Raw genomic sequence first — 27,914 nt, forward strand, 5'->3', positions numbered from 1 at the left:
CACAGGAACACCACCTGTCGTCACACTGGTTTCAGAGGTAAAGTGCGTCGTTTCCAGTGAACTTACCTCTTTTGTTTTATTTTTGACTAAAATGTCAGAATGAGCGATACGTGGGACGGGAGGGGGGCGGGGGGGTTGAGGGCTAGCTCGTACGCTTCGCTAATGCTAATGTTAGCCCCGCTTTGACGGCGACCGAGAAAAAAAAAAAAACACTTCCCTCAAAAACAACCGTCCCGGGACAGTTAGGGCGCAAATGACCGCGTCGTATGAAACGCCTATCTGATCAACATCACTTAAACACTCTCTTTTAAATATTATTGGCGGGATTTTGTGAGAATTCGCCACGGTTGTGTAAAACAATGTGACTCTGAAAATCGTTACAGCAGCTAGCCCACCGCGAGAAAGGACCCCAATTTGTTTATTTCGTGAGGACCTTCAGGCAGCGTGTTGGACAGCCGAGCGAAAGACGTCAGAGGTGGTCGGCCATCTTTGTTGTGGCATTCGTGTTGGGGAGTTCGGACCTTTCGGTGATTCGATCATTTTGAGTCACGTTTCCAAACCAAATCATTGTTCACGCATTTGCTCATTTATTATTATTATTTATTTATTTTTATTTTTTTCCACATTAGCCGAACTGGTATTCATAATATCTGGATAGTAAGCATCATTATGTGTATTAGTAGCCTATTAAATAAAAATGTAACTAGATTAGAATACAACATGAGGCTGCATTCAAAAGTAAAATAGTCCAAAAATATATATATTTTTTTAAGTATCTTTAAATATGTTGATAATATGACAACCTTTTTTTGCAAAAAGAAATAATAGGCTACAAAGGTGTGATCAATGAGATGGAGTGTTGGGGTGTTAATTCTTGGACTGATGTTGTTGGTTACAAGCCTCGTATTGCACTTTGGTTCCTTTCCGTGTTATATATTGTAATTCTGTTAGTTTTGTTTACATCTGTTTTCCTTTACTTTTCTTAATTTGTGCTGCTGCCAGAACCTTCGCCAAACACCTCACCTGTACATGCAGCTATCTGTTCAAGATCAGCATGTCCACCATTCAGCACTTTTGTTTTGCCAAGTTTGCTCTGTTTAGGAATTTAGTATATAATGAAATTATTTAAACGTTACAAAATTGCATACAATCCTCAAATTATTTGTTTATGTTACAATACGCATGGTAAGCTGACCAGTGCAAAAGTGAGGGTCAAAGGGAAAGAAAATTGACTTTGATTAGGCTGCCAACAGTCACAGAGTGGGAGGTTTTGATCATTTGAAGCAGTACATGCCTCTGCATTCCCATCTTCAGATCGAGAACAATGGTTCAAAATAACTTGATCGTTCTCGTTTGCCCAACTATATGCTCCTTTGTTCTAGTCTCTTTTTTTTTTTTTTCATTTTCTACACCAGTGGAACATAGCAACAGCTGACATCATAAACAATGTTTAAATAACTCCTTATTAGCTCTGTTCAAAGTTCCAAGATGACAATAAATAATTGCTTATAATAAAAGAGGATAATGCTGCTTATATTTAATGCACAGATTTACATCAATCTTTTTAGAAACTCACAAAATATGACCCCTGTTTAGCTAATTATTGATTCTTTTTCACATTAGTATGCATTCATGTTTCAATATCAGTTAATTGGTGCACATAGCTGCACATAGTTAACCCTGGTATAACAAAAGCTAAAATACATAAACTTTGTTTTGGAAATCGGGCATCTTGCCAGACACCTCACATCAAGCACAGGAACCGGACTAAACTGGTTTTCATTTCCTCTACGTCAGCATTAAAACAAACAAAAAATGTTGTATTGTTTCTCAGCAAAAGCTGCAAGGTTTTTTGTCAGACTTTTATCTGCTATTTACTGGGTTCACACTAAATTACATTTATTCCGCATGCAACTTTGCAACAAATAAGAATGTTATGAAGTAAAAAAAAAAAAAAAAACATCTTAACTTGAATCAAAATCCAGATTAGACTGTATTTGTAGAAAAAAGACAAATAATTTCCTACAATCCAATGGGTTCTGGTCAATATTTCTCAGCATTCTGCCCTTTTGTCTTCTATGGCCTTTAAACAAACTATAAATGGCCTTTAAACAAAGTTAAATATTTACTTTTCGGGTTACTGAATACACAGGGTTTTGCTCCATGTCAAAAATTAGACATCTTTTAAAAAGAAGAGATATGACCCTCTACCCGTATACAGAATAACATCAAAACAGAAGGACCTTTCACATCTATTTATTGTAACAATCGTAAAATCATTTACAATTGAGCATTCAACAAAAAAAGCAAAACCAAATATATTATTTAAGGAAAGAAATAGATCAGAACTTTCTATCTTTTTGCAACTTTATTGAAAAGTCAGGCTATTTGCATAGTGTAGAGAAGATTATCTGACAGCTGTTGAAACTTGCAACTGTCCCTGTTAAGTGTATTTAGTAAGTTTCATAACATGTTCACAGTATACAGCCGTCCATTGTGTGTACTATCTACTCAGTACTAGTAAAAAGTACACTAATATGTTGTATCCATCGCTTTTGTTGGCAGCTGAGCAATAGAATAATAGAAGAATAGCTTCACATCCTTGTCTGCAGTCGTTCTTCCTTTCACACCTTCTTCCCCTCTCCCTCTGAGATGATATGCTCCGGAGATGCCCTTTTAAACCACTCACACCAGGAGCCGTCATAAACACAAACCCCGGGGTGCCCAAGCAAGTGAGCAGCCAGAACAACATGACACGCTGTGACACCAGTACCGCAGGTGGCCCAGAGCGGTTGCTCCAGGTCCACTCCTGCGTCTCTGAAGAGCTCAGACAGGCTCTCAGTTCCCTGCTTCTTCCCAGAGGCATTGAGGAAAGACGTGAACGGCATGTTGATCGTTCCGGGGAAATGTCCGGGCAGGATGCCTGTGAGGGAGAGACAGAGGACTGAGAAACAGTATGAACTGTTTAGGGTAAAAACATCTGTCATATTTGACAAAAATGTATTACCTCAAGGTTTACATACTATATTTGATCCAGAACTATTAGCAACATGTCCTGGACTTCATCAGTAGATGATTTATGTCATTGTTATGGACATGGTTAAGCTGTCATCCAAGACTGTTGTCTTGAACCATCAACCATCAACATGACAACTAAAGACATTATATCTGCCTGATGTGGCTGAAAGCCCGAATGTAATGTGTATTTAAAATGACACTTTGACAGTTACTTGTTACTAAATCAATCTGACTATTCGATCAATTGATATATAAAATGTCAACAACAATGACAAATTACATTCATTAATATTACAAACAGCACAGTGCAAACATTTTTGGGACTTGAGAAAACAGTTTCTTTAGCTTCTGCATGGGAATTGTCATATTTTAGATTTCATTCCTTTTGCAGAAAGTGAAAGTTCTGTGTACTTTGAGAATATGTAGGCTTGATTAAACAAACATACCAAACAGGTACTGAAGAATATAAATGTAAATGACACACAGGAGGTGTTTGATTTATCCCAAATTCCCTCTGCAGCACGACAAAAACCCCAAACATACAACCAGAGTAAGTACTGTGCTTAAGTAGTGAAATTTAGCAATTTGTACTTGTATTAAAGATTTGAGATCTTTCATGAAGTTTGGATTAAAAGGATGATATGACGAGCTTTTAAAATCAAACACGCTGTTAAAGATTAAACCAGTAGTTTTCCAGCCTGTTTATCTTCTTACGTCAGTGTCGGGTCACATTTCAGATATCTATAAGTTGTAAGCAGCTCCAACAAACACTGATTTTACCCTCTGAGCTTCTTACGTGGTTTCATTTAAATAAAAATAAAAATGATTCAAAATCTCTACAACTTCGGACTCTAATTCATTCATTGATCCGCTCATCGTCTGCTTTACTTGGCACAGGTCACGTTGTCTTTCACAGGACACCATATAATAAATATTGCACTGGTTAAATACTGTGCTGGTGCACTGCACTGGCACTTTACTGCTGTGCGCAAATGAACTTTACCTACCTCATCTGTATTCTGCCCTCGTACCCTCAGTACTGTATAACACGCCATTGCAGTACAAGAATAGCTGTGGTATACAAACCATAGTTCCCTGTGTATTCCTATTGTTGATCCATTTTCATTTTACTGTAAATATATTTCTACTTTATTTTAATTTTATTGTAGACACATATCTTTACTTAATTTGAATTAGTCCAATCTTATTTCATGTTACTTACTTTTATGCACTCTAGGTTTATCTAGAACGTAAACTGCTGGAATACTCTATTTCCAATTTGGGATGAATAAAGTTCTCACAAAGAAATCAAACATCGGAGAAAAATTCCAGAAACAAAACAAAATTGTGTGTCAACTTAGAAATGTTCTTCTTTCCTCTCCCAGTAATCATCTGACTACTCACATTTATCTGCTGTCCCTGTCAACACAACTGGATATAAAGTAGCTCAAACGAGCTCCATCTGCAGCAGCTAACAGTAATGCTGCTTACACACAGAGGCTTCAGTATTAAACATCCAATGATGTTATATATAGCCTAATAATATCAGTCAGTGGGGACCATACCAGGAATTTTACTGTAAACCTTTTACTACATGTTGCTGCTAATACTTCTGTACTTTCACTTAAGTAGGATTTTTTTTCATGCATGAATTTAACTCGTCATGAAGTATTTTTTTTTTTTTTTTACTGTACAGTACTCCACTTTTAGGTCATTAAGTAAAAGCTCTGCAAACTTCTCCCACCACTGGTGCCTGCACTATTAGACAATTCTGACCTGTGATCAATAAGAGCATGCTGGCTGTTTAAAAGCTTCTGGTCCTGCTCACCGTCTCTCGGCTCTGGCTCAGTACCCCTGAACCTGCCAGCGGACCTGGCGTCCACTACCTGGACCTGCTTGGTGCTGATGTTCTCCACCACGTCTTCGTAGCTCTTCACCCACGACTGATTCAAGGTAGCCTCGAACTTTCTTCGCTCCGGCTTGCTGTGCTCAGCTGTGACCGGGTAGCCCTCAGCCAGCCAGTTCTTCATGCCCCCGTCCAGCACCGACACCAAACTGTGTCCGAACAGCCGGAACATCCACCACACCCGGGGCGCGCTGAACGACCCGAAGTCGCTGGTGTCGTACACAACTACGTGCGTGTTGTTCCCGATGCCGAGTCCTCCGACGTACTCGGAGAAGTGGCTGGAAGTTGGCAGCATGTGATCAAACGCAGAGGTTTTGTCACAGCATTCGTCTATGTCAAAAAACGACGAGCCCGTAATGTGCGTCTGTGCAAATTCATCTTTCGGGTCCCGTTTCGTTTTCGGCAGGTACCAAGAAGAGTCAAGAATGCGCAGCTTGGGACCGACGAGCTTGTTTCTGATCGCATCAGCCAGCCACGGACCTGAGACCAGAGCACGGGTCTGAGCCGCCATGACGAAGCTTTGCACGACATACAAGCTGGGGGCGCTAGAGGGAAACCTTATAACTGAGCACGTAGGAGACCAAACATTTGACAAGTGCTTACGCAGCTTTGACCTTCTTTTTTTATATATATATATATATATATATATATATATATATATATATATATATATATATATATATATATATATATATATATATATATATATATATATATATATATAAAAACCACATGAACAACCAGGAGCATTCTTTTTTTTTTTTTTAAATAAGGAACCATTAAACATTAAATCACTTACAAAAATTATTTGGAAAAATATATGTAACTACTTAATTTTAAATTGCATTTCCACTTAAGCGCCAGAAAACTGAGAGCCAATTGGTACATACATTTTTTTTTCTAACTGGATTGTAAAATGTATTCGGAAAGCTGCTCAAAATATCACAATTCCTCTCAGAAAATGATATTTATATTAAAGAAATTAAGGCAAAAGACGGGACAACTAACATCGCCAAACAAAACAAAGCAAAAACACACATCTCCAGAACATCTTGAGTCAGTAGTTAATGTCTGACCAAAGCAGCAGTCATTTTGTTTACCTTCTGCCATCAAACAGATTTTAGCAGTCAACAAAACGTATCTCAAATTGAGTTAAAGGCTCAGACAATCTCACCTGCCGCCTCTGAGAATGTTATCCAGAGGCTGTTTTTATGTTAAATCAAATTCTCTAACTTCCGTTCACACTGCTCATATCCGAGTTTCAATTGTCTCTAATTAACTTAAATGATGAGTCAAAGCTCTGATGATTCAGTCGCACCTTGTGAACTTTCTAACTTACAAAAACTTGCTGAAAAAAATATTGCACTATCAGGTAGTTTATGAGAATTACCAAACTGTGGCACACACACAAGTGCAGCTTTATAACACTGAGCTGACATAGGCACTTCTTACATTTCACCTCCTCTATAACACCAGAAATGCATGTTTTCAAACTGGATTACAATTTTTTTGTTGGAAAACTGTTCGAAACTTACAATTCCTCTCATAAAATGATATTCAACTTAACAAAAATGGGGTAAAGGCTTCTATAAAGGCCAAGAGAGAAGCAATGGGACAATAAACTTACACAAAAAAATACATATATTTCATATACAGTATCTCAAAAATCTGAAAACGCTTTCTGGTAATTGTATCATCTGAAAGTATCAACAGTCATTTCTTTTATTTGTCAACACACAAATCGCAGCAATCAATGACACAAACTGATACTGAGTGAAAGGCTCAGCCAGCCTTATAAGTGTTGATGAGTCTGTTATCCAGATTGAAATCAAATTCTCTAAGAAGCTTCACAGACATTTTTGTTAACACATTAGTGCATTCCTGAGTTTAAAGTGTCTTTTATTAAAATTAAAGTATGATGATTGACAAAGTGATTTTTCTAACTGAAACGTAGTCACCTCGTCCACCTTAAGGCTTGCTTTTGGCCTCAGAGACGATGTGCTCCGGTGGGGCTTTGGTGAACCACTCATACCAGGATCCATCGTACACAGACGCTCCGGGTGCGCCGCACATGTGGGCGGCCAGCACCAAGTGACAGGCCGTCACGCCGGAGCCGCAGGACCCGCAGATCGGCTTCCTCAGATCCACTTGGGACTTCTCAAAGAACTGCTGCAGCTTCTCTGTGGAAAGCATCATGCCATCTTCATCAAGGAACTTGAAGAAAGGCATGCATTTGGAGCCCGGTATGTGACCGGGTCGGACACCTGGAGGATGACGACAAACTGATTGACAAAATGATTTTCTTACTCAGAATGTCATGAAAGTTTTATGAGAATTTTTTTTGTCTCTTCTCACTTTTACAAAACCATGAATTTTTGTGCACCATTCATGATTTGACAATATTTGAAGCAAAACCTGCAATAGTGCTGATTTGCTGAGTGTTTACTGTTGGATTAATTTTTTTCTTATTTATTTCATACAATAGAACAATATGACACAAGTTTTCAGGGGTTTTAACTCACACTGACACCCAGTCTTCCTATCAGCTGGATATGAGATGTAACACTACTATGAAGAGATTTTAACAAACTAAAGTTCAACAAAACAATTCCTCCTCTTCAGTCAGTCATGTAAGGGCTTGTTAAAATTGCCTGCAGTGAATATTTTGGTGATTTAGATATTGATCCAGCGCTGTTAATGTTTCAGAGGGTTTGTGGTGACTGCACTTCTTTGCCCCTTTGTACTTTTTTTGTTTAGCATTAAGCAACAACTTAACTAGTTCAATTCCAATTGAAAACTCTATGGCAGACTGAGGATCCAGATAAAAGACAGTAAATAGGGTAAATTACATTAAAAAAAGCAAAGAATAAGGTCATAGTTTAAACATAAATTATCATCAATTATTATTTATGCACTAATTAGACAACTGCTTGTTTTTTTATTCCCCGAATTTTAAAAAAAATATCCCAATATTTTAAACAGTGGAGCCAAAAATGTACCCCCCAAATATTTTTTTTTAAATTTCCTACACTGCCTTTAAATTGGTAAAACCAAACTGGTTATTTGTAGAGACAATAAACTCACTTAATCCACACAGCAGGAATCTCTCTAGGACTTCTGACAGCACGCTGGCTATCACGGTTGTAGATATGAAGGCTGGCTATGTTACCAGCTTTGTCCTGAATGACACTCACTTTCCATAAATCAATACCACAGCTACTTAACAGCTTCTTAGCCACGAAATCCACAGTCATCACTTGTTCATTTTTTCCAGTGAAGCACTTATATCTGGCATTAGTGTGCTTCTTGTACTCCACCGCAGGACCTTGACAGGATCCACCTGACTAACCCCTTTATATAGTGGCCTCACAGGCTGCAGCACAATTCTCACCCGCAGAGACCTTATTTTTATGCTTTCAATAGGGGTTACTGCCTTCACACAAATCACTTACCCATGAATGAAGTACCTCTCCTACGCTTTACATACTTACAGTTAAAAGCAACACATAATTCATAATAGATGAATATTGCTAAAAGATTTGTGAGTATGAGCACAACAGGCTAAGATGTCTTCTATTGTGTGGGTAGACCAGTGTTGACACTATTTCCAGTTCTTGATAGCACGGGTAGTAATCCCCATTATTTTTTCTAATATCACTTATTTGATCTAGTTACGTTTTTTTTTTTTAATTGTTGATACATTTTTTTCAGTCTTTGAGCACCCTCTGTTTCACCAGGCCTTTCTTTGCACGTGACAAATAAAAAAATGTTAAAAAATTGACAGAAAAAAGGCATATAATAAGTCATTGCAGCCCCATACAGAATGCTTATACACCCCAATTAACCTTGTGCATTATGTGTACTATGACACTGTGCCAGGCCTCAAAATGTAGGCAAAAGCACTTTATTGCTTAACAATATAAAACTATTATCTAAACAAATCCCTTGAAAATCCCTTTTGTGTGTGTACTTGAAGCCTGATTTAGCTTTTTCCTCTGCACCACAGTTCCTTTGTTGTCCAGAAATGAACTAATCCTAAACCTCCCTAAAGCTATGGGAACTGTTCCGAAACAGCCCCAAAGACGGACTGTGATCACCTTTGGAAAGTTAAAGTGTTAAAATGTGAAAGTGATACTTTCCCAGATTGTGGGTTTTAGCCTACATAAAGTGGTAAATAGGCTATAAAACAATAAATGCACCTTCTCTTGGTTCAGGCGCCCTCCCACAGAACCTGGCATACGGCCTCACATCCACCACCTGGAAGCTCTGCGCTGGAATGTTATCTGTGATGTCCTCAAATGACTTCACCCAGGAGCGGTTCATGGCGGCGGTGAACCGGGCCCGCTCCGGCTCGGTGTACGCCCCTGTGACCGGGTGTCCCTCTCTGACCCAGTTCTTGAACCCCCCGTTGAGCACCGACACCTGCCCATGGCCAAACAACCGAAACATCCACCAAACCCTGGTGCAGGAAAATGCCCCAAAGTCGCTGGCGTCGTAAACGACCACATGGCTGTCATCACCGATGCCCAGATTCCCAACGTAGTCTGCGAAGACCTGCTCGCTGGGCAGCATGTGGTCAAACCCGGAGGTCCTGTCGGAGCACTCGTCGATGTCAAACAGGGACGCTCCGGGGATGTGAGATTGTGCAAATTCCTTCTTTGCGTCTCGGTTCATCGACGGCAGGTACCAGGACGTGTCCAGAATCCTCAGGTGCCGACCGGCCAGATTGCGTTTTACCATGTTTGCCAGCCATTTGGCGGAGACAAGAACTTGAGTTTGCACAGCCATGTTTACACTAGAAATAACGGCCACAACCTTCTTGACACTGTTTTTGATTGCATTACCTCCACCAACTGGCGCGGAGTTAGCACAGATGATCGTCTCTGCATCATATCTTGAATGGCGAGCTATTACACGTTTATTTATGTCCACAAAAGTAGAAGCAGGCCAATTAGAGGTTTCTCCCTTTAAATAGCCAGACAACGTGATATCTGAGCAGCAGAGAATTGACACTGATACAGTGAGTGCGATTGGTCATATGTCTGCCCCTCTACCTCCAACACACACACAAACACACATTCACTCACTCACACACACACACTCAAACTTGTTTCACTATCCCCATGGCCATGGGGATCTTCCCAAACCCTTACATTAACCTTAACCATCACCAACAATCTTAATAATCTTAACCCTCATAACCTAAACCTAACTTTAACCCTAAAACTAAGTCTTACCCCTCAAAAAGCAGACTGGGGACTGGCTTATGTCAGTGTCAGATGCCACAGCAGTACCACTAGAGGCCACAGTCTACCACTGAGCTGTGGATAATGTTAGTTCAATTTAAATGTTACAACCTAAGCATCTTAGCCTACATATTGCACCAATGGATTGGCATTCACAACTTTCACCTCTGTTATGCAGTAAATTTAACATTATGTTTTTGTGTTAGGAGTCTGTTACATAAGTATGTTGCCTCTTCTCCCTCAGCATTATACTCATCAGGTCATCATGTATGTCATTCTGCTGAAGCAACCAGCACAAGTATCCCTCTGTCCCCATGCAATACAAAAAGCTTTAAAGATGAATGAAAAGTTGATAATAAGTAGTACGTGACAATAACAAATGTAAATAGTGAAACAATTTGATACTAATGTACATGCTGAAAATGATTAAAATATATCAAAGAAACCAATAAAATAGTATATGTACACTTGTGTCAACAACTTAGGCTTTCTTGATAATATAATCCATCACACGATATCATCAGGGAGACATCTGATCACTCAAATTTATTCTGTAGCATGAAAGTGGCACCAAACATACAGCCAGAGGCATCAAGAACTAGGTACAGGCAGAAGAAGAAGTCCTGTAGCAGATATGGGTCTCACAAGGTCCTGATCTCATCATCGTGGAGTCAGTCTGTGGTCACATGAAGTTAAAGAAGACACTGATACAGACTGAAAGCCACAGAAGAACTGTGGCAAGTTCCCCAAGATGGTAGGAAAAACCTACCTGCTGCTGTGAAGGTGAAGGGTGCTCACAGCAAATGTTGATGCATTTTTTTTCTGTTTACTGCACCTTGTATCAAGGTAATTGATAAATAAAGTAGTCATGGCATTATTTTATGAAATGTATTAATTGTGCCGGGAGTTCAACTTTGGAACAGGAATATAATACAAATGAGGGACAGCTGACAGCACGAGAAAGAGAGAGAGAAAGAGATTGTGAGAGGTGGAGAGAGAAGATTGAATTGCTTAATTGGAGTCACTGCTTCCTAATTATAGACAAACCCTTGTTTTTGTAGTCCAACCGAGTCTTTCTCCCACTGAGTGTCCATCCACCCAACCAGCCGGCCAGATCCTGGAGAATTTCCATTGAGAGGTAAAATAATTTTAATTTTAAATAACAGATATTGGTTTGATTGATAATAATATATTCACATGTACAATGTGTCTATCAGTGCTGAAGAAGTACTTATTATGAAAAATAAAGATTTTTTTTTTTTTTTAAGGAATACTATATTCACTTACATATAATGAAATTAAAGACTGGAAACTAATCTGCTGCTCTGACTGCATTTCAGTTTTTTAGTTTAGTTTAGCTTAGTTTTGACAAATGATAAATATGAACATCTGAAGTCCTCATAGAAATAGTCATGAACACAAATGATAAATTGCCATTGTCATCTCAGTAACTACAAACTTTAACAGTCTTCAATTTTAGATAGAGTATTTCTGCACATAACGTGTGATTGAAAGGATAAGAACAGAATGATACGTGAAATCTATTAATGTTGCATGCTGGCATTGTTGGCGGTATGTATATCCATTTTAATCCACAAGACAGTGTGAACAGTTTCAGAAACAATTTCTTTGGTAGAAAGTTTTCTCACTGTAAACTGTTGACTGTCATTTCGACTTATCCAGAGTAACTTGGATATGGTCTCTGGAAACAAATAGTGCTGTTGAGGTTTTCAAAGTATGTCTTCAAAAACTATTCCATTCCCCTTTGGACGGCCACTTTGGGGTGATGACAGAAATCTCAGATATAAATCTAAACACTTGAGCAAATACAAATCATCTTCATGGGGGAATACCTTGACCGAACTGCAACTTAACAGGAGGACAATAATTTTATTATTGTTAATTCATTTTGCCATCTGGTCCAACAGACCTTTTTAGACACTTTCATTGTCCTTAAAATCTGATTATTTTAATCCTGAAGAATTTAATGCATGCAAATTCCCTATAGTATTACACTTAAAAATGTGCATTATATAATCTAGTGCAGTAGTAAAAATCTTAACTGCCGGTACAGTAGTTAAGTTATTGGAATCACAAGACCAGTATCCTGTCAGGCTCCTCGTCCCAAGAGAATACAGGACTCAGATAAAATACAGACAGACAGCATTGTGAGGATAATTTGCAATGATGGGTCAAATCAGGAGAAATCTAATTTCCCCTAAGTCATACAACGAAGGAGACGTTTCCTTCAACAAAAAAATGGCAATCTCGAGTTTTGGAGAGGGAGTTAACTACTTTCACGTGTGAGCAGATGGGCTCAGTTATCAGTCATTACGAATGCCTGTATAGCTGCTCAGTCCAGGGGGGTATTGTCTCAGAGAAAATATTTGCCGGCATTCCATTCATGTTCACCACATTAATGCATAAAGAGACCTGTGTTGCACTCAGCAGCCCCTAACCACAAATCAGATAATTGAATTATTGGTTCCAGTAATGTGAGAAAGGTTGGACATCAGCGATAAGAAAAATATATATTTTTTCTTTTCTAAACAAATATATCAACACTTTGGTTGATATAATATTATATATATCATATATAATACTGTGCCAGTTTATGTGTGTGTATGGTATGACAATGTTTTTGCACCTGTCTAAAGTCAGTCTGAGGAGTAATGTGCAAGTAAGATGGACACTCTTTGGGGGACAAGACAGCAGTCTACTGTTATGCTGGCCACACTGTAAAGATGTAGAAACACTTGTGCTTAAAGCAAAATAATGTTTGTCATGTTCACCTTTTCAGTGTGGTGTTTGGTGTGTTGCATTTTCTAGTAGACCATTTTTACAGTGGACATTTTGACTTGTTACTGTGGAGAAAGCAGAGGTGTATTAATGAAGGATCAGTTCCCAGTAATTTCATGACAGTGAACCAATATGCACAAAACCAGAACCTCACCTAAGTGTAATGAAGCCCTCATTAATACACCTGTGCTTTCCCTACAATGACAAGTCAAAAGATCTGCCGTGAAAAACGTCTATTAGCACTAAAGACGGAGCACAGCTGAGGTTGGCATGTCATATACTAGATACTAGACACATTTTTTGGGGGATTTGATGGTAATTGAGATTTTCAAATTCATCCTGAAGGGATACAAAGTGACTTTTACAAGTATCGTGGCATTTCATTCAGTTGTTCAATAGTGAGATTAAAACATTAAACATTAAATATATAAAATTCAACCTTGAGGTGACACTTGAGGAAATTTCAGTGGACCACCAAAGTGATTAGTCCTCAGTTTCAGACAGTTGCCTGAGACGTCCCATCCCAGAAACATTCCACTAACTCAGCTAAAAAATGAAGGTTAAGTCAATGAGAAGTGTTCAACTTTAATTTCCTTTAATTTGGTCTTTATCTGTTTCCTGTTCATTATTTGGTATGCTATCATTTTGGGTATAAGTGACTAATGGGTGCATTTGTCACTTACACGAGACATGGGAGAGGACTGCCAGCTGCTGCTAAACGGGTTACATTGTAATTGCAAATGTTATTTTAGCCACATTAGCCACTTTGACCTTAATGATTGGTAAACAGGTTCCACGTTGAATGTTTCCCTTTAAATGTTCAAGAGATTTTAAGTTTGGCTTCCTGACTTTGGTTGACAAATCATATTGGTCATTGCTACACATAACTCAACTCCTGACAGTGGTTTGTGATAGTAGGATGGCTTGTGATTCCTTCTATGGTAGTGCCATTGGTGTTAATACTAAATACATTAGTCTGCTGAGTTTAAATACATATAAAATGTGCAAAGCATTTGTAGACCATTCTCCTTTTTCTTGGTTCTTCATATGCTTGTAAAATAGAATCGCCAATGATTCTTTCTCTCTGTTTCTGCTTCTCTGTCTAGCCTCCTCCACTTCAACAGGATGACCCTTCATAACTATCCTGTTCCAGATTTGGATGTTACCTTGCAAGAAGTGGGCCGTGTGCTGCAGCTCACTTTAAATCCTGAAATTTACCCAGAGTTCAAAAATAAGCTGCAACAGCACAGGGAGCTCCTTGAAGAGGCCCAGCAGAAGTTAGCAACCTGTGCTGCAGACCAAGACAATTGGGTGACGAAGCAGTTCAAGAGAGGTCTGTTGTCTTGTGCTGACCCCCTTCCCACCTCCACAGCCCTCCCTGTTGTTCTTCTTCCATCTAAAGCAAAGACATGTACCCAGCTGGGGAGGGCAGCCGCTCTGCTCTGGGCAGCAGCAAAGCTCCACAGTGAGCCTATCTTACTGGAGGGCGATGTTCCGATGGAGCACACGCAGCAGTCTGAAGTGTTCGCTGCCAGCCGTCTTCCTGGCCGGAGTCAAGATGAAATTAAGGTGAGATTACTGACAGAATACAAGTAGCAAGAAAAGTTAGGTGGTTTAAAGATGCATTGAATTACTTCCTCCTTGGTATCACATTCCTCCAAATATTTTTTTTTTTTAGCATTTTCTAATCTATGCATTTCTTATTTCCAGGTCTATCCAGACAGCCTCTACGCCATTATCACCTGTGCTGGAGGAGTGTTCCCTGTTGACATATTGTGGCGTCCCAGCACTGGTGGACCAATCTCTGCACGATCATTTATTGATATCTACAACCAACTGGCTCAGGTGATGGATCAACCCAGTGCAGGGAAACAGAATGATCCCTCAGCCATTTGCAGCCTCTCAGCTCTGGATCGCAAAACCTGGGCTGCCATCAGGGACGAGATCCTCGAGCAAGGAGGAGCAGCAGTGACATCACTGGAGTTGATGGAGAGCGCTGTGCTTACACTCTGTCTGGAAGACTGCAATGCTCCCTCTGAGCTGGCTGATATCCTCAATGCAGTGAGGCTGGGAGGAGGAGGAGACAGTCCATGTCTCAGATACTATGACAAGGTACTGGATAGAATCTGGATGAAGATTATAAAGAAGCTTCGACATATATAACAAATAGTACAAAGTAACATTTGTCTTCTTTCAGAATAAGATCTGTTTGACTCTCAGTACAAAGCTAATTGATGTACAATAACAATCAGATCTTTGAGAGCTGCAGATGCTCTGGTTCTTTCAAAGAGATTTAGGGTCAACAAATGTGTCACAGATTACATCAAATCTCAAAAGTGGACAAAACAAGCTAAGATAGTAAAATATTTGGATAAGTGAAAAATATTTAACAATTCTTATCAGCATGTTGTCAGTGCTATTTGAGGCAGTCAGAGTTTATAGGGCTTGCTGATTTTTGGCAGACAAAAAAATAAAATAAACAATCTCTGTTTTTCTGCTTTTTGACAGGTGATGAACCTGGTGGTGTTCAAAGACAGCACGGCTGGGATGCTGTTTGAGCACAGTGCTGTGGATGGGATGGTGGCTGGGCTTGTGGCGGAACGTGTGTACCATATATCTGAGACTGCTGATGTAAACCAAGTCAATACTGGCACTGAAAACATTAAAGGGTCTGTCACAGTAAACAATGTTAATTCTGTTTGCCCATGTGCCCTAACATTCCCCTTACATGGGGTGAATACCCCCCAACAGAGCCCTGACTTAAAAGCAAAACATCCAGTTCTCACTTTTGATGTGTCCTCCTACCCTGATGTCTTTTCTACTCTCAGAGGACAGAGGGGCCTGTATGATGCTTGGATCAACTTCTCTTTGCAGCTTTCCCTGAGACAGACTCTTGGGGAATCTGCAGCCAACCACATACTTGTCACACCGACTCATATGCGTCACTACAAACATGGTCGTTGTGATCCTACATACTCACTCACCATGCATTCTCGTAAGTTAATAGGGGCCTTAGCATCCCGCATTTGTCCAGATAACACAATACAATACACTACTGACCTTTTAAGGTTGTTCCATGTTGCATTTTTGGAGCATAAAACCCTCATCAGAAACACAAAAAATGGTCAAGGTGTTGGTCCCCACCTTGCTGCCTTGCGTCGATCTTTGCCATCTGACAATCCACTGAAGAAGTTTCTGGACCCCTTTGGATGTCCATCTGTGTACCTCACAGGTACAGATATGATGGAGGGTGTGGAGTGTGGGGTAGGGAATGTTTATGCTCAAGACCAGCTAGCTGTAACCTACCTTGGGAGGAGAGACAAGGTTCGCATAGTGCTCAATGGAAAAGGGAGCTTTGCTCTAGCACTGGAGAAGCTTCAAGAAAACCTCAAGATGAACATGAAGCTAGTGATGCTTCTAGCTGTTCGATATGCCCTTGCAAGCCAAATGGGAGCCCTGGAGTGTCTACTTCAACAGGATCAAACCGAAAAAATGAATGGAGAAAACATTCATTGCCCAGAGTGTCCAGACAATGGCAAAAGCACTGTTAGCACTACCTCTGGCATGAAGCCAGACTACACTCTGGTGATTCATGGTGGTGCTGGAGAAGAGATGATGCTGAACACTCAAGTGATAGGGATCATTGAGTTTGCTCTACAAGCAGCCTTAACCCTGGGGTCCCATGTGCTTCAAAAAGGTGGCAGAAGTCTGGACGCAGTTCAGAAGTCAGTGGAAGCTCTGGAGGACTGTTTCCTGTTCAATGCAGGGAAAGGCTCAGTATTAAACAAAGATGGCAAAAATGAAATGGAAGCAACCATTGTAGATGGCAGCCCATTGAGGTCAGGATCTGTTGCTTGTGTGCAAAGTGTAAAGAACCCAATAAGAGCAGCCAGATGTGTCATGGAGAACAGCTCACACTCACTCATCACGGGAGATGGGGCTGAAGAGTTTCTGCAAGGTTTAGAGCAGAAGGAGAAGTCTGTTGGGCCTGAGTATTTCCACACTGATATACGTCATAGGGAGTTAATCGCAAAACTCAGTGGTGGAAATAGCACAAAAAACAACCACCCACAGACAGTAGGAGCGGTGGCCTTGGATCGTTGGAATAGGTTAGCCGCTGCATCCTCCACAGGCGGGTCGGTCGGAAAGCTGAAAGGGCGAGTTGGGGATACAGCAGTTGTAGGGGCAGGAATATATGCTGACGACAAGTTAGCTATTACTTGCTCTGGAGATGGAGATGTTTTTCTGAGGAACACGGTTGCACAGAAAATAGCCAGTCTGTACAATCACAAAGGCTATAGCCTTAGGCAGGCATGTAGAGAAGTGATGGCTGAAAATCTGAATGGGATCTGTGCAGGAATCATTGCTGTTGACACTAAAGGTGATGCGATCATTGAAACAAATGCTGGTGTTATGTTTGTGGCCTCAATGGTTGGTGGCATTTCACGAGTAGAGGTCCTCAGGCCACTCAAGGGCTTTTCCCATGTAATCTGGGAAACAGACGAGCTGGTTGCTTACCTGAATCCCAACCCCTGGATCCCTGGGTCAACCATTCTGACGAGAAAAAATCTGGGCGGGGCAAGCAGCATCTTCCATTTGGCTATACCTGATTTCATGGCTATGTTACAAGCAACCAGAGCCGTGTCAGACTTACTATGTGAGCGACTGGGAGTGCAGCGCTGTGCCTTGATTTTCCATCCAATCCCTGGTCAGCCAGCACAAATCAGATTATTCCCCCTTCATGGTCTAGAGCCTCAATGGCAGCCCCATCTGGCTGGTCAGGAGGAATTCCACACTTGCAATCCTGGGTACAGCACCTCAAAAAGTGGCCCACGCTGGGATGATGAAGCACTGGCCCAGGTTCAAGCCAAGATTAGAAATGCACTGCCAACACCAAATGCACCTTTTAACTTTGACTTTTTTGGGGACCCTTCAAATGATAACCTGTTCAGCCGCATTGTACGTGGAGAGCAGCAACAGTGGAGAGTGTGGGAAGACAATGAGCATGTTGCCTTCCTGACACCATACCCAAACAGTCCTGGACTAACTGTTTTGGTGCCACGCAAACCACTGTCCAGTGACATCTTCAAACTTGATGAACTTGACTACCAAGCACTGATCTTAGCTACTTACAAAGTTGCCCGACTACTGGAAGAGGGGATGAATGCTCCTAGTGTTTCACTGATCTTTGAGGGCTTTGAGATTGACTATGCTCATGTCAAGCTGATCCCTCAGGTACCTTCACCAGATGGCACAAAACCCACTGAAGTGCAACCAGAATGCTTCCAAAGCTACCCTGGATATGTGTCATCGCTAAATGGCCCAGCTGCTGACTCTGGGGCTCTCAGAAATGTCCACTTGCAAATTACCCAGTGCAGACCTCCTCATTCATGGGAAGACCCGCAGTCTCACTCCAGACTTGCCATCAAGAGCCAGTGGTATCGTAACATGTTCCAGATTCAAAACACCCTTTTTCACAGCACGGTGGAATATTTCCACAGTTCCTGCCAGTACTCCTATGCTTTGACCCCTCTCACCACAGACACCATCTCCTCACCAATGGGCCTGGGATCTGACTCAGAGCCAGTGTCTGTTAACCTTCTGGGCCAGAATGTCTACTTGGCTGACTCAATGCAATTTGTACTTGAATACTTCCTTCGCTTCCAGGAGAGCCTGCTGGGGACCTACTACATATCTCCCAGCTTTAGAGGGGAAGATCCTGATGCCACACACTTGAACCAGTTCTACCACGTGGAGTGTGAATTGTTGGGTGATATGGACAATGCAATTTCCATAGCAGAAGGATACTTGGCTCATCTCACCAAATCAATGCTGAAGAAACACTCAGATATAATCCTGAACACTGCTGGGACCATTGCACATGTCACAGCTATGTTGAGTAAGCTGGAAGGAAAAATCGCACTGCCAAGAGTCCCTCTCGACCAGGCCATTCACATGATGATCTCAGCTGACTGCTTAGAATGGGTACAAGTTGGCCAACCCCATTTTGGCCGAAAGCTAACTCGCAAAGGAGAGCGGGTTTTGATAGAGAAATATGGTGGCGCTGTTTGGCTGACTGAGATGGACCATCTGGGAGTTCCCTTCTACCAGGCATATGTGGAGGGCACTGGGCGGTGTAAAGCCAAAGCTGCAGACCTTTTACTGGGGCTGGGTGAGACTGTGGGTCTTGGTGAACGCCATTCCACCCCTGAGATGGTACAAGAGGCCCTCAGGCACCATGCGGTGCCAGAGCAGTCCTACAAATGGTACATTAACATGCGCCAAGTGAAACCCCTCCTCACCAGTGGATGGGGCATGGGAACAGAGCGCTATTTGTGTTGGCTGCTTCAGCATGATGACATCAGAGATATAAATATCATACCTAGGATGAAAGGAATGAAGTACATGCCCTGATTATAAATTCGCTACAGATTATTAGGCCATTGGACCTGATATATTTGTGATAAATGGAACCAAAACGACTATGCAGTATGGATTATACCCATACAGATGCCTCAATAATCCCACTTGGATCCAGTTTTGGGTTTCTGACAGACCCAATACATCCTCCTCAGTCCATAGCCGGAAGAAATGTCCTGCCCCACTTAGTCCCATCTGACTATTGATGTCATATTCAAAACTGCAACACAAACTGGAGGCCTCATTCAGAAAACAGAAAATGATCTAAATGTCGAGAAATTTAAATCACTAATTCCTCTTTAAATCTATTTATGTTACACTGAGAGTTGGTTTTCATTCTTAGTGGTAAAGTCTCAGCATTAATGTAAAAAAAGTAACAATACATAAAAAGTATAAGGAGAACTTAAATTATGTTATTTTCTTAATTTCTTACAAGTGTTGACAAAATAATTAATTGCAAGGTATTAAACGATTGTTCAATAAATGTTGCATTCAGTTATGCGAGCTATTTCTTTGATTTCGTCCTCAATATAATGCTGTTGTTTTCTCTATCACATTGTTTTTTATGTGAAGGATTTTTGTTGAAGGCAAACAGATCATGTACTATTGTGTTTTTACTGAATAATAATCTTTTTTTTTTTTTTTTTAAACAAATAGGGATCAAATAAATGTAATTCACAGATCTTGATGGTTTATTAAAAATTCCAGTGGTGTCTGTTCTTAACAGATAATCAATTGCATGAAAACACTGTGTGAGATTGGTGAAGAAATGTATGGTCTCTGACCACCAGATTTCAAGATAATTTCATGATGTGAACTGTTTAAAACAACAACAGACTAATTGCCTGAATGTCAGTCCATTGCCACCATGCAAAGTTGGTTGGAATCTGTAGCTTCGCATTATTGGAAGTCATGTGTTAAATGTTCATTTAATAAATGTTTTTTAATGGAACTAAAAGACTACCCTTTCATTGTTTTTTGTAAAGACTGTATATAATTTGCATAAATGCATTTTCCAACATTGATTGAAGTCTTCCAGGTAATAATTGTGTCGGTATCATGTGTTATGTGGAAACACATGCACAACCACACACAGATTCGAAGACATGCTGCTCGTACAAATCCCCGTTGAACAGGTGATTTTAGCTCGTAGCTGCATATAAATAATAGCATAGCTACAATATAATGATAAATTGTTTTATTATGGTCGTTTGTAATTGGTATACTGATATTTCCCCAAAATTGTAGGCTCTAAATGAACTACAGGAAATTGCCGATCAGCTTCTGTACTCCCTGTAACCACATGGAGAATACAAGAAGCAGTGAAGATGTTCTCCTCTCCAAACAGACCTTATAATGGCCTCCACTAGATTCAGCTTCTGAATCAGGTTGGTTCTCTCCTTCAGTATCAGTATGTGTGATAGTGTGTGGGATTTCCATCTGCCAACACCACAGAGAAGTGGATTTGAATTTACTTTTCACTCAAATGCATCAGAGTAGGCAGCAAAATATGAAATATTTTCTCGAATCTAGTCTGAATGTATTTGTGTAGGTAAATTAGGAAAAGTTTTTAGATTTTTTTTTTTTCTAATCTTTGATTTTTGGTGTGATATTGGATCATTTAAATATATATATTTTTTTTAAATTAAATTGAAATTAAAGTTTAGAGGGAAAAATCATATGGTGAAGCTGTTAACATCTCAGACATCTAAAATGTGACCCTGACTACACCTGCTTTTTGTTAAATGTCAGAAGCCAAAAAGGTTGGAAACCACTGTGTCATCTTTGACAATGTGTTGTATTTTAAAAGGTTATGTTATCCATAAAACCAAATCTTCACCCTAAAAGTAACTAAAGCTGTCAAATATGTAAATGTCATGGAGTAGAGAAGACAATATTTACCTCTGAGATAGTCGAGTGGAAGTACAAAGTAAGATAAAATGGATCTAGGCTTCTCAAGTAATGTACAAGTAGCCCACCTCAAAAGGATGCTTGAGCAACCTTGAATAAATGTACTTTGTGACTTTCCATCACTGATTTGAGTTTTGCCTAAAAACTACCTGACTCTTCAATGACACTTGTGGTTCTCACAACAATTTTTCAAAACTAATAATTTAAATTTCCTCTTTCATTGATAATGTCAATAATTACCAACTCCAACTTTCTCCTGATGTATTCATTGTAACAACCAGACTCTGACGTCATTGAAAGTCACACTAAATATAAGGCATTGCATCGTTTAAAATACGATCTGGAAAATAGACCAGAAATATAAATGAATAACTTTGTATTGTAAAATGCATAAACATTTAAAAAATATATTCTAAAAAGAAAAAAAATAAATTTAAAAAAATAAAATAAAAAAAAGCCTAGTATGACCCGGATGTAGTATGTGCGCAGGGGCCTATTTGCTTCCGGTTGTCTCTTGTCGAGTCTGACCCCCGGCTTGAGCAGAGCTCTGCTTCACTCCGAAGACAAAATCTTTGGTCTAATTTCTAAACAGGTAGGTTAGTTTGTGTTTCTTTGCTGCGTGGAATAGTTTGTTTATTTCCACTACGCCGTCCGCGCGTTTAAACGAGTGCAGACCGCCCACAAGGCTGGCTAAGGTCAGGGCTAGTTAGCGCGTCGAGCTAACGAGCCAGTCAGGAGATGTGTGACTTTCCGTGGGAGCCAGCCATTTTCTACAGACGACTCAGCCTCGGTCAAAATGCTTCTCATTTCATTTTGGTTTAAGGAGATGGTCTCGTAACGAGCCGTGGAAAATCAGGGCGATGGTGAGCCGCGAAGTTAAATGTGCTTAGTCGCTCACGTGAGACAGCGTGACGGTCTGCACGAGCTTATAACGCACCGAAGAGCCAGTTCACGTTTGTTTGTTTGTTTGTTTGTTTGTGTTTACCGAGACAACCCAGTCAAAACGAGTGTTGCACTGGTCATGAATGGACTGCAAAACCAGAATCTGATCCTCACCCTTCACGTAAACAAAACCGGTGCAGGTGTTCTTCTTCCAACTTCTTAACATTCCCAAAATCAAATCAGTGCTCGTCACCACAGAGCTTTAACTACTCATCTGTACTGGAGTTTTTCATCCATTGGAGAGCTCTCCATAATCTTGCCCAGTCATCCATCTTCAGGCTGCTCACCCTAGCTGTACCCGGGATCCTCCGCAAATCCAAAAGTGATTGTTTTAAATTAAAAAAAAAACTTCTCAAACCCCATCTTCTCTGACTGGCCTTCCCTGCAACGGGGCTGTGAATATTTATTTTTTTTGTGTGTATTTTGTTATGTAGATATGTTGTTTATTTTTCAGTTTGAATTTCCTGTGCAGCACTTTGTTCATTTGTTTTAAAAGGTGCCCTAAAAAATGTAGTCTTACTTACTTTGTTAACTGTTACATAATTCCTGCCATCAGGTGACCTCTCCTCTCCCCTCTGCTCAGGTGCCAGGGTGTCCTCCCCTCTCTATGTGTGATCCCTAATGGGCAGCTGGTCTCGCGGTGCCGTGCTGGAGCTCTACAGGGCGCTGCTCCGCGCAGGGCGTCACCTTCAGTACACCGACCGCAACTACTACCGTCGGGCCGTGGCTCGCGAGTTTCGCCGCTGCCAGGCCCTGACGGTACCTGAAGACAAGGAGGACGCGCTGAAGAGGGGCCAGTTCTTCCTCAGCAGCCGACTGGGTGGGCTTATGTAGGAGGAAGGGATCACTCACGGGGCCATCTGCAGGTGGGTTAAAGGTCATCTGGAGGCGTTATCTCCCAGGTGGGTGTACGAATAAAAATACTTCATGTCAGCAGTACAACTTGTTTCAACACGACAAAAGAGCATTGATCTTTTGTCTCTGTCTGTCCTGCTCAGCGTTGTTCCCCGTCTCTCTTTCCAGTGGCAGGATGGCAGGGGTGAATGGAGACCGTAAAGGAAAGAAAGATGATAATGGGATTGGAACGGCTATTGACTTCATGCTTTCCAATGCCAAGCTTGTGCTGGGGGTGGGAGGGGCAGCCATGCTTGGCATTGCCACACTAGCTGTCAAAAGAGTAAGTCCTTGTGTTAGTTTCACATAATTCGCTCATATATGATCAGGAAATAAAATACCCTTAATGAGGCATCCATACAATCGCCTATAATGTGCCCCAAATTCATTGTGCAGATGTATGACCGTGCCATAAGTGCTCCCACCAGCCCCACCAAGATGGAGCAGACAGGAAAGAGAAGCTGGGAGGAGCCCGCCTGGATGGGCTCGTCGCAACGGGTACTGAACCATGACATGAAGTCCAATGTTAGCAGGTCACTACAGTCTCTGCCCACCTCCTCACATGCTTTTGAACCAGGTGAGGAAAACGGATTGCCTTTTAAATCCTTTCAAATGTCTTGTTCACGTTATAAAATCCAATATGCTTGAGACCGTTTGGTTGGTTACACTTTCAGCCAGTTTTCTTTTGTTTTTGTTATTTTCTTAATCCGCTGACAGACAGCCTTTTTGGAGGATTCTTGCTCTTCCTGTACAGTGGGTGTTGGCTCTTTGCAGTGCTGCCATTAGATACCCAACTCTTTTACATGTAGTTTGATATGATGTAGTTGAACCTCACTGTTATCATTCCTCAGATTCTGTAGAAGCCCCTTAATTTAGTTTGGTCATATTCTGATATTTTAAGAACACACCCACTCCCCTTAAAATTCCTTATCTCGCACGCGAGAAGAAAAAGTCACTTCATTCTGCTGCCTTTTGTAACTCTTCATCCCTTTCTCATCTCCTCAGACTGTCTGCGCAGGGCTGTTGGTCGATCGGCTGTGGGAGGAGGCGGTGCCACTCAAACAGACCTGCTGAGAGCGCGGATGCGTCTGTCTCTGCAGGAACATCTGTGGGAGTTCTACCAAAATAATGTCAACATCCCACCTGAGGAGCAGGCTACAGCCAGGAGGGCGGCACTGGACATCTGCGCTGAGCTCCGGGTGTTTCTTCACGCTAAACTGCCTGACATGCCCCTCAGAGAGATGTACCTTAGCGGCAGTCTGTATGATGACCTCCAGGTGAGAGGTTACGCACGTTTGTTTTGGTTTTTATCTTCTTCATGTTGACCTACAGATTTGATCAAAACTTTCCCTCTCCTAGGTGGTGACAGCGGACCACGCCCAGCTGATGGTGCCTCTTATCTTGGAGAAGAATCTGTGGTCGTCCATCCCCGGGGAGGACACCATCATGAATGTTCCAGGTTTCTGGCTCGTCCGCAGGGAGAACCTGGAATATTTCCCACGGAATAACAGCTACTGGGACCGCTGCATGGTCGGAGGGTACCTCTCCCCCAAATCAGTACTTGAAGTCTTCGACAAGCTCGTGGCCGGCTCTATCAACTGGCCGGCTATAGGGAGCGTCCTCGACTACGTCATCCGTCCCGTGGTTCCCTCTGAAACGCTGACCCTGGAGGTACAGTACGAGACGAACCGGAAGCTGTGTGTGGACTTCTTACCTTTGCTTGTGATGGACGACGGAACCTCACTGATTGCTAAACCGCATCGACTTGTTGCAGAGCGCCATGAAAACCTGTGGCGGCAGAGCTTCCGTGTGGCTGAGACGGCGCGACTCCGGGCGCTGGACCAGGAGGACGGAGGCTGCCGGTGCACCTGCCTGAAGGCGGCGAAGGCCGTGTGCAAGCTCAACCCCGCACTTAACCGGCTCAACGCCAGCCAGCTCACCAACACCATCTTGTTGCTGAGTGAGAAAGAAGGGGACTGGACCCAGGAAGCGCTGGCCGACCGCTTCCTCCAGCTGCTACGAGCACTAGTTGGACACCTGGAGGCTGGGAGGCTGCCGTGTGCCCTCAGCCCTAAAGTTAACTTATTTTGTGAGCTGACTGAACAGGAAGTGGACGAGCTGGGGTACACCCTCTACTGCGCCCTCTCGGATCCTGAGGAGCTGCTGAGAACTGCTGTGGAACAAACACCTCCTCCCTGACGAGCAACACGGCATTCAAATGTCAACCACCAAATGTACCATCGTGGTCCATAGTAACCTTGATCCATAAGGATGTTCCAGGAAAAAAAAAACACCTGCATGGAATAATATTCTCTCGTGCAACACGCGCTGTCTTGATTCTTCATGCCTCTGTACAAACACAGCAGCAGTAACTTAGTGTTGGCATCTGTCGACTCTTCAACATTAAAGCTGTATCTGCTGTGATCATCCAAATATTATTTTAATCTCGGATTAAAACGGAGGCCTGTCGGAGTTGATGGCTCTCCATAAAGCCAATGTATTAATGAAGTGAAGAGGAGGCGCGACGTCGTGGTCCAAAGCCTGATGGATTGAACTCCGTATGGCTTGAGAAGATCGGCCATATTTAAGCTCCTTTTTAAATAGAAGTGTTTTAGGAAAACAAGACATGTCTGATGCAGTTCGGGGTCACCATGGTTACTCTGTTTTGAGATGCATCCAGAATGTAATGTTAATCATGTGTATGCCGATCCAAAAGTTAATAAATGGTTCAATCAGCCTAAACACGAGCTAAGTGTCGTTTCGCGCTGCGTTTGATTTAAAACCGCTCGAGTTTAAAATCAAGAGTTTGGCCGGAAAACTTCATTAATACAGCGGCTCATTCCCCATGTACGCTTTACATGTTACGTTCGTGAAGAAAAACCACGTGTTTGTAATGTCTGCAGTCTGCATGTGTTTGCTGCCTCATTTACAAATCCAACAGGTTGATGTCCACCGAGTTGTATGTTGATGTGTATCTCTAATTTCACACCATCAATCTGATTATAAAGTTCAATACGTATCCTCAAATGGAATATATAGGGAAACAGAACATTTCTAAATCGTATCTGGTTGATGAAATAAAAAATAAGAAAAAAAAAAAAAATCACTGCCGTGAATACAAAATGTATTCATGTGACCGTTTCAAACAGAGCGGTTAGAGCTGCTCTTTGTTCGCAGTAATGAAAAGGAGGTTTCATCTCCAGACTCCCATTTGTTTCTTCGGTGGGCGTGTCTGACAGGCTTTATTAATTCATCATTACTGTGCATCACGGGTTAAATCATGAAACTATCATAATGTGAAGTGTTCTGCTGTAGATTTGGGACAAAGTCTTTCAGCAGGACACACCTGGCCTTTGCTTTAATTTCCTGTTTGGATCCTCTTGTTTTTTTTTTTCCTCTCATGACCTTTTTTTTTTTTTAGGATATATTCAGAATGGGGTTGTGCACACTTGCTTGAGCTCTCCTGGATCTTTATGAGCAAGGACGTTCTTTTGACAACACACCGGTCAGCTTCTGTCTCCAGAAATCCGCCATAACCAACGACGCACTGCCGTCAACACGGCATTAGCCTGCGGGAGCTTTTGTTGGTCCTTTTAGTGTAATGGTCTCAGTATTTTAAGTCAAGCCTCAGGCAGCAGTGCGAATGGAGCCTGTTGCTGCTGCCGTGCAGTGTTTTGTGCGCGCACTCTTAAATCCGCGTTAAACCCCGATTAACATATAGGTGTCGTCTAAGTAGCCAGACGGGGATGAGTGCAGAACAAGCCCGTGTCACACAGGTCATTAGGACAGTTTTTGGTGCTGCACCTCCGACACATGGTAACTGATCTGTTTCGGCTGTACGAGCCGCAGCGGGCTGCATCGGCCTGTCGGATCTTCACGTACAGTAACAGATTACAGGTGCTAATCTCTTTTAGATCATGAGCCGATCGACGAGGATCTACGACCAAATCCTCAAATGACATAACCGCAGCTTTAATAGCGAAGGTTTCTGTCATGGTATATTAGCCTAGTTTTCAGCTGACCTCAATCAACTTCAAACCCAGAGTTCATGGTTGTGTGAATAGGTGGATGAGCCACAATAGATGCCCGTCAAGTGGCGTGTCTCTTGTCCTCTTAATTATTATTCAAAATATGTTGTCCAAAATAATCACATTGTTGCTTTTTGTTCTCACTTTTAGCCTTAGAATGAAAAAATTAATGCAGTGACGTGAAGCAAGTGTTCCCTCAATCCCCACCCCACCGTTTGTCTAGTGTACATAATGGATGGGTTTGGGTTGTTTATAGTTCTGTTGTGCATTCAGTTAAGAATTATCCAGATAATAATAATAATAATAGATAAACTGGTGACTATTTTTGTATTTATTGTACATTTGTAACCAAAAAGAACTGACTATTTATTTGCACAGATGCAGTTCAATATGTAAAGTACCACCTGTTGTGCTTCATCAAGTGCTTTGTCCTGGATGTACCAAAATAAGATGAATCTACAGTAAATCTTCTCTCTGTGCATATTAAAGAGTCTTCCTTTGCCGACCTAATTTATGCTACGACTGTGCTAAAAAGTGAGGGGAGTCACTGTGCCACATTTGTAATGTTCTTGTAAAACAAAACCCAAAGTAGACCACTACCTCTACCTTGTGGAGTACATACTAGCCACATGCTGTGTTGCATGCTTTGTCATTTCCCCCCATTGTTTTTTTTTTATTTTTTTTTACCTCAGCTCTGGAGATGAACAGTGCTGCACTTTGTACACTTCATTAAATGTTGAAATTACATTG

At 41.5% G+C, this 27,914-nt stretch overlaps 5 protein-coding genes across 6 annotated transcripts; 3 read left to right on the forward strand and 2 right to left on the reverse strand.

Moving 5' to 3' along the window:
• Positions 1-2,240: 2,240 nt before the first annotated feature.
• mpst (mercaptopyruvate sulfurtransferase) lies at positions 2,241-5,469 on the reverse strand. The gene is made up of 2 exons (XM_069701407.1): positions 4,847-5,469; positions 2,241-2,923 (listed from the first exon to the last, which is right to left on the reverse strand). Exons 1-2 carry the CDS (start codon positions 5,433-5,435, stop codon positions 2,625-2,627), a joined length of 888 nt encoding a protein of 295 aa, XP_069557508.1. The 5' UTR covers positions 5,436-5,469; the 3' UTR covers positions 2,241-2,624.
• Positions 5,470-6,458: 989 nt separating this feature from the next.
• LOC138622356 (3-mercaptopyruvate sulfurtransferase-like) lies at positions 6,459-9,758 on the reverse strand. The gene is made up of 2 exons (XM_069701081.1): positions 9,124-9,758; positions 6,459-7,188 (listed from the first exon to the last, which is right to left on the reverse strand). The coding sequence occupies exons 1-2, from the start codon at positions 9,710-9,712 to the stop codon at positions 6,893-6,895; spliced, it is 885 nt and encodes a 294-aa protein (XP_069557182.1). The 5' UTR covers positions 9,713-9,758; the 3' UTR covers positions 6,459-6,892.
• Positions 9,759-14,466: 4,708 nt separating this feature from the next.
• On the forward strand, positions 14,467-19,383 carry LOC138622571 (uncharacterized). The gene is made up of 4 exons (XM_069701458.1): positions 14,467-14,538; positions 14,680-15,081; positions 15,478-15,571; positions 16,100-19,383. The coding sequence occupies exons 1-4, from the start codon at positions 14,467-14,469 to the stop codon at positions 19,381-19,383; spliced, it is 3,852 nt and encodes a 1,283-aa protein (XP_069557559.1).
• Positions 19,384-21,798: 2,415 nt separating this feature from the next.
• On the forward strand, positions 21,799-23,076 carry LOC138622535 (mitochondrial ribosome and complex I assembly factor AltMIEF1-like). 2 transcript variants are annotated; one of them, XM_069701413.1, is made up of 2 exons: positions 21,799-21,892; positions 22,826-23,076. In XM_069701413.1, the coding sequence occupies exon 2, from the start codon at positions 22,864-22,866 to the stop codon at positions 23,074-23,076; it is 213 nt and encodes a 70-aa protein (XP_069557514.1). In that variant the 5' UTR covers positions 21,799-21,892; positions 22,826-22,863. The 2 variants fall into 2 exon arrangements, with proteins under 2 accessions (XP_069557514.1, XP_069557515.1); XM_069701414.1 differs by lacking the exon at positions 21,799-21,892 and adding an exon at positions 21,977-22,090.
• Positions 23,077-23,272: 196 nt separating this feature from the next.
• On the forward strand, positions 23,273-27,911 carry mief1 (mitochondrial elongation factor 1). The gene is made up of 4 exons (XM_069701408.1): positions 23,273-23,419; positions 23,533-23,713; positions 24,142-24,413; positions 24,496-27,911. Exons 1-4 carry the CDS (start codon positions 23,273-23,275, stop codon positions 25,333-25,335), a joined length of 1,440 nt encoding a protein of 479 aa, XP_069557509.1. The 3' UTR covers positions 25,336-27,911.
• Positions 27,912-27,914: the final 3 nt, after the last annotated feature.

This window comes from Brachyistius frenatus, unplaced genomic scaffold (assembly GCF_029030835.1).
Source record: "Brachyistius frenatus isolate BFR_SWC_R1_liver_20210118 unplaced genomic scaffold, ASM2903083v1 Contig_36, whole genome shotgun sequence".
Taxonomy (NCBI): domain Eukaryota; kingdom Metazoa; phylum Chordata; class Actinopteri; family Embiotocidae; genus Brachyistius; species Brachyistius frenatus.

Bases quoted from the DNA above. Each gene is read 5' to 3' on its own strand.
- mpst (XM_069701407.1), bottom strand. From the start codon at position 5,435: ATGGCGGCTCAGACCCGTGCTCTGGTCTCAGGTCCGTGGCTGGCTGAT. The intron at 2,924-4,846 runs GTGAGCAGGACC...TCTCCCTCACAG, and splicing joins TGAGCCAGAGCCGAGAGACG to GCATCCTGCCCGGACATTTC.
- LOC138622356 (XM_069701081.1), bottom strand. From the start codon at position 9,712: ATGGCTGTGCAAACTCAAGTTCTTGTCTCCGCCAAATGGCTGGCAAAC. The intron at 7,189-9,123 runs GTGCATTTATTG...GTCATCCTCCAG, and splicing joins GGCGCCTGAACCAAGAGAAG to GTGTCCGACCCGGTCACATA.
- LOC138622571 (XM_069701458.1), top strand. From the start codon at position 14,467: ATGGAGCACACGCAGCAGTCTGAAGTGTTCGCTGCCAGCCGTCTTCCT. The intron at 15,082-15,477 runs GTACTGGATAGA...GCTTTTTGACAG, and splicing joins GTCTCAGATACTATGACAAG to GTGATGAACCTGGTGGTGTT. The intron at 15,572-16,099 runs GTGTGTACCATA...AAAATGGTCAAG, and splicing joins GGCTGGGCTTGTGGCGGAAC to GTGTTGGTCCCCACCTTGCT.
- LOC138622535 (XM_069701413.1), top strand. From the start codon at position 22,864: ATGGGCAGCTGGTCTCGCGGTGCCGTGCTGGAGCTCTACAGGGCGCTG.
- mief1 (XM_069701408.1), top strand. From the start codon at position 23,273: ATGGCAGGGGTGAATGGAGACCGTAAAGGAAAGAAAGATGATAATGGG. The intron at 23,420-23,532 runs GTAAGTCCTTGT...TTCATTGTGCAG, and splicing joins CCACACTAGCTGTCAAAAGA to ATGTATGACCGTGCCATAAG. The intron at 24,414-24,495 runs GTGAGAGGTTAC...TCCCTCTCCTAG, and splicing joins GTCTGTATGATGACCTCCAG to GTGGTGACAGCGGACCACGC.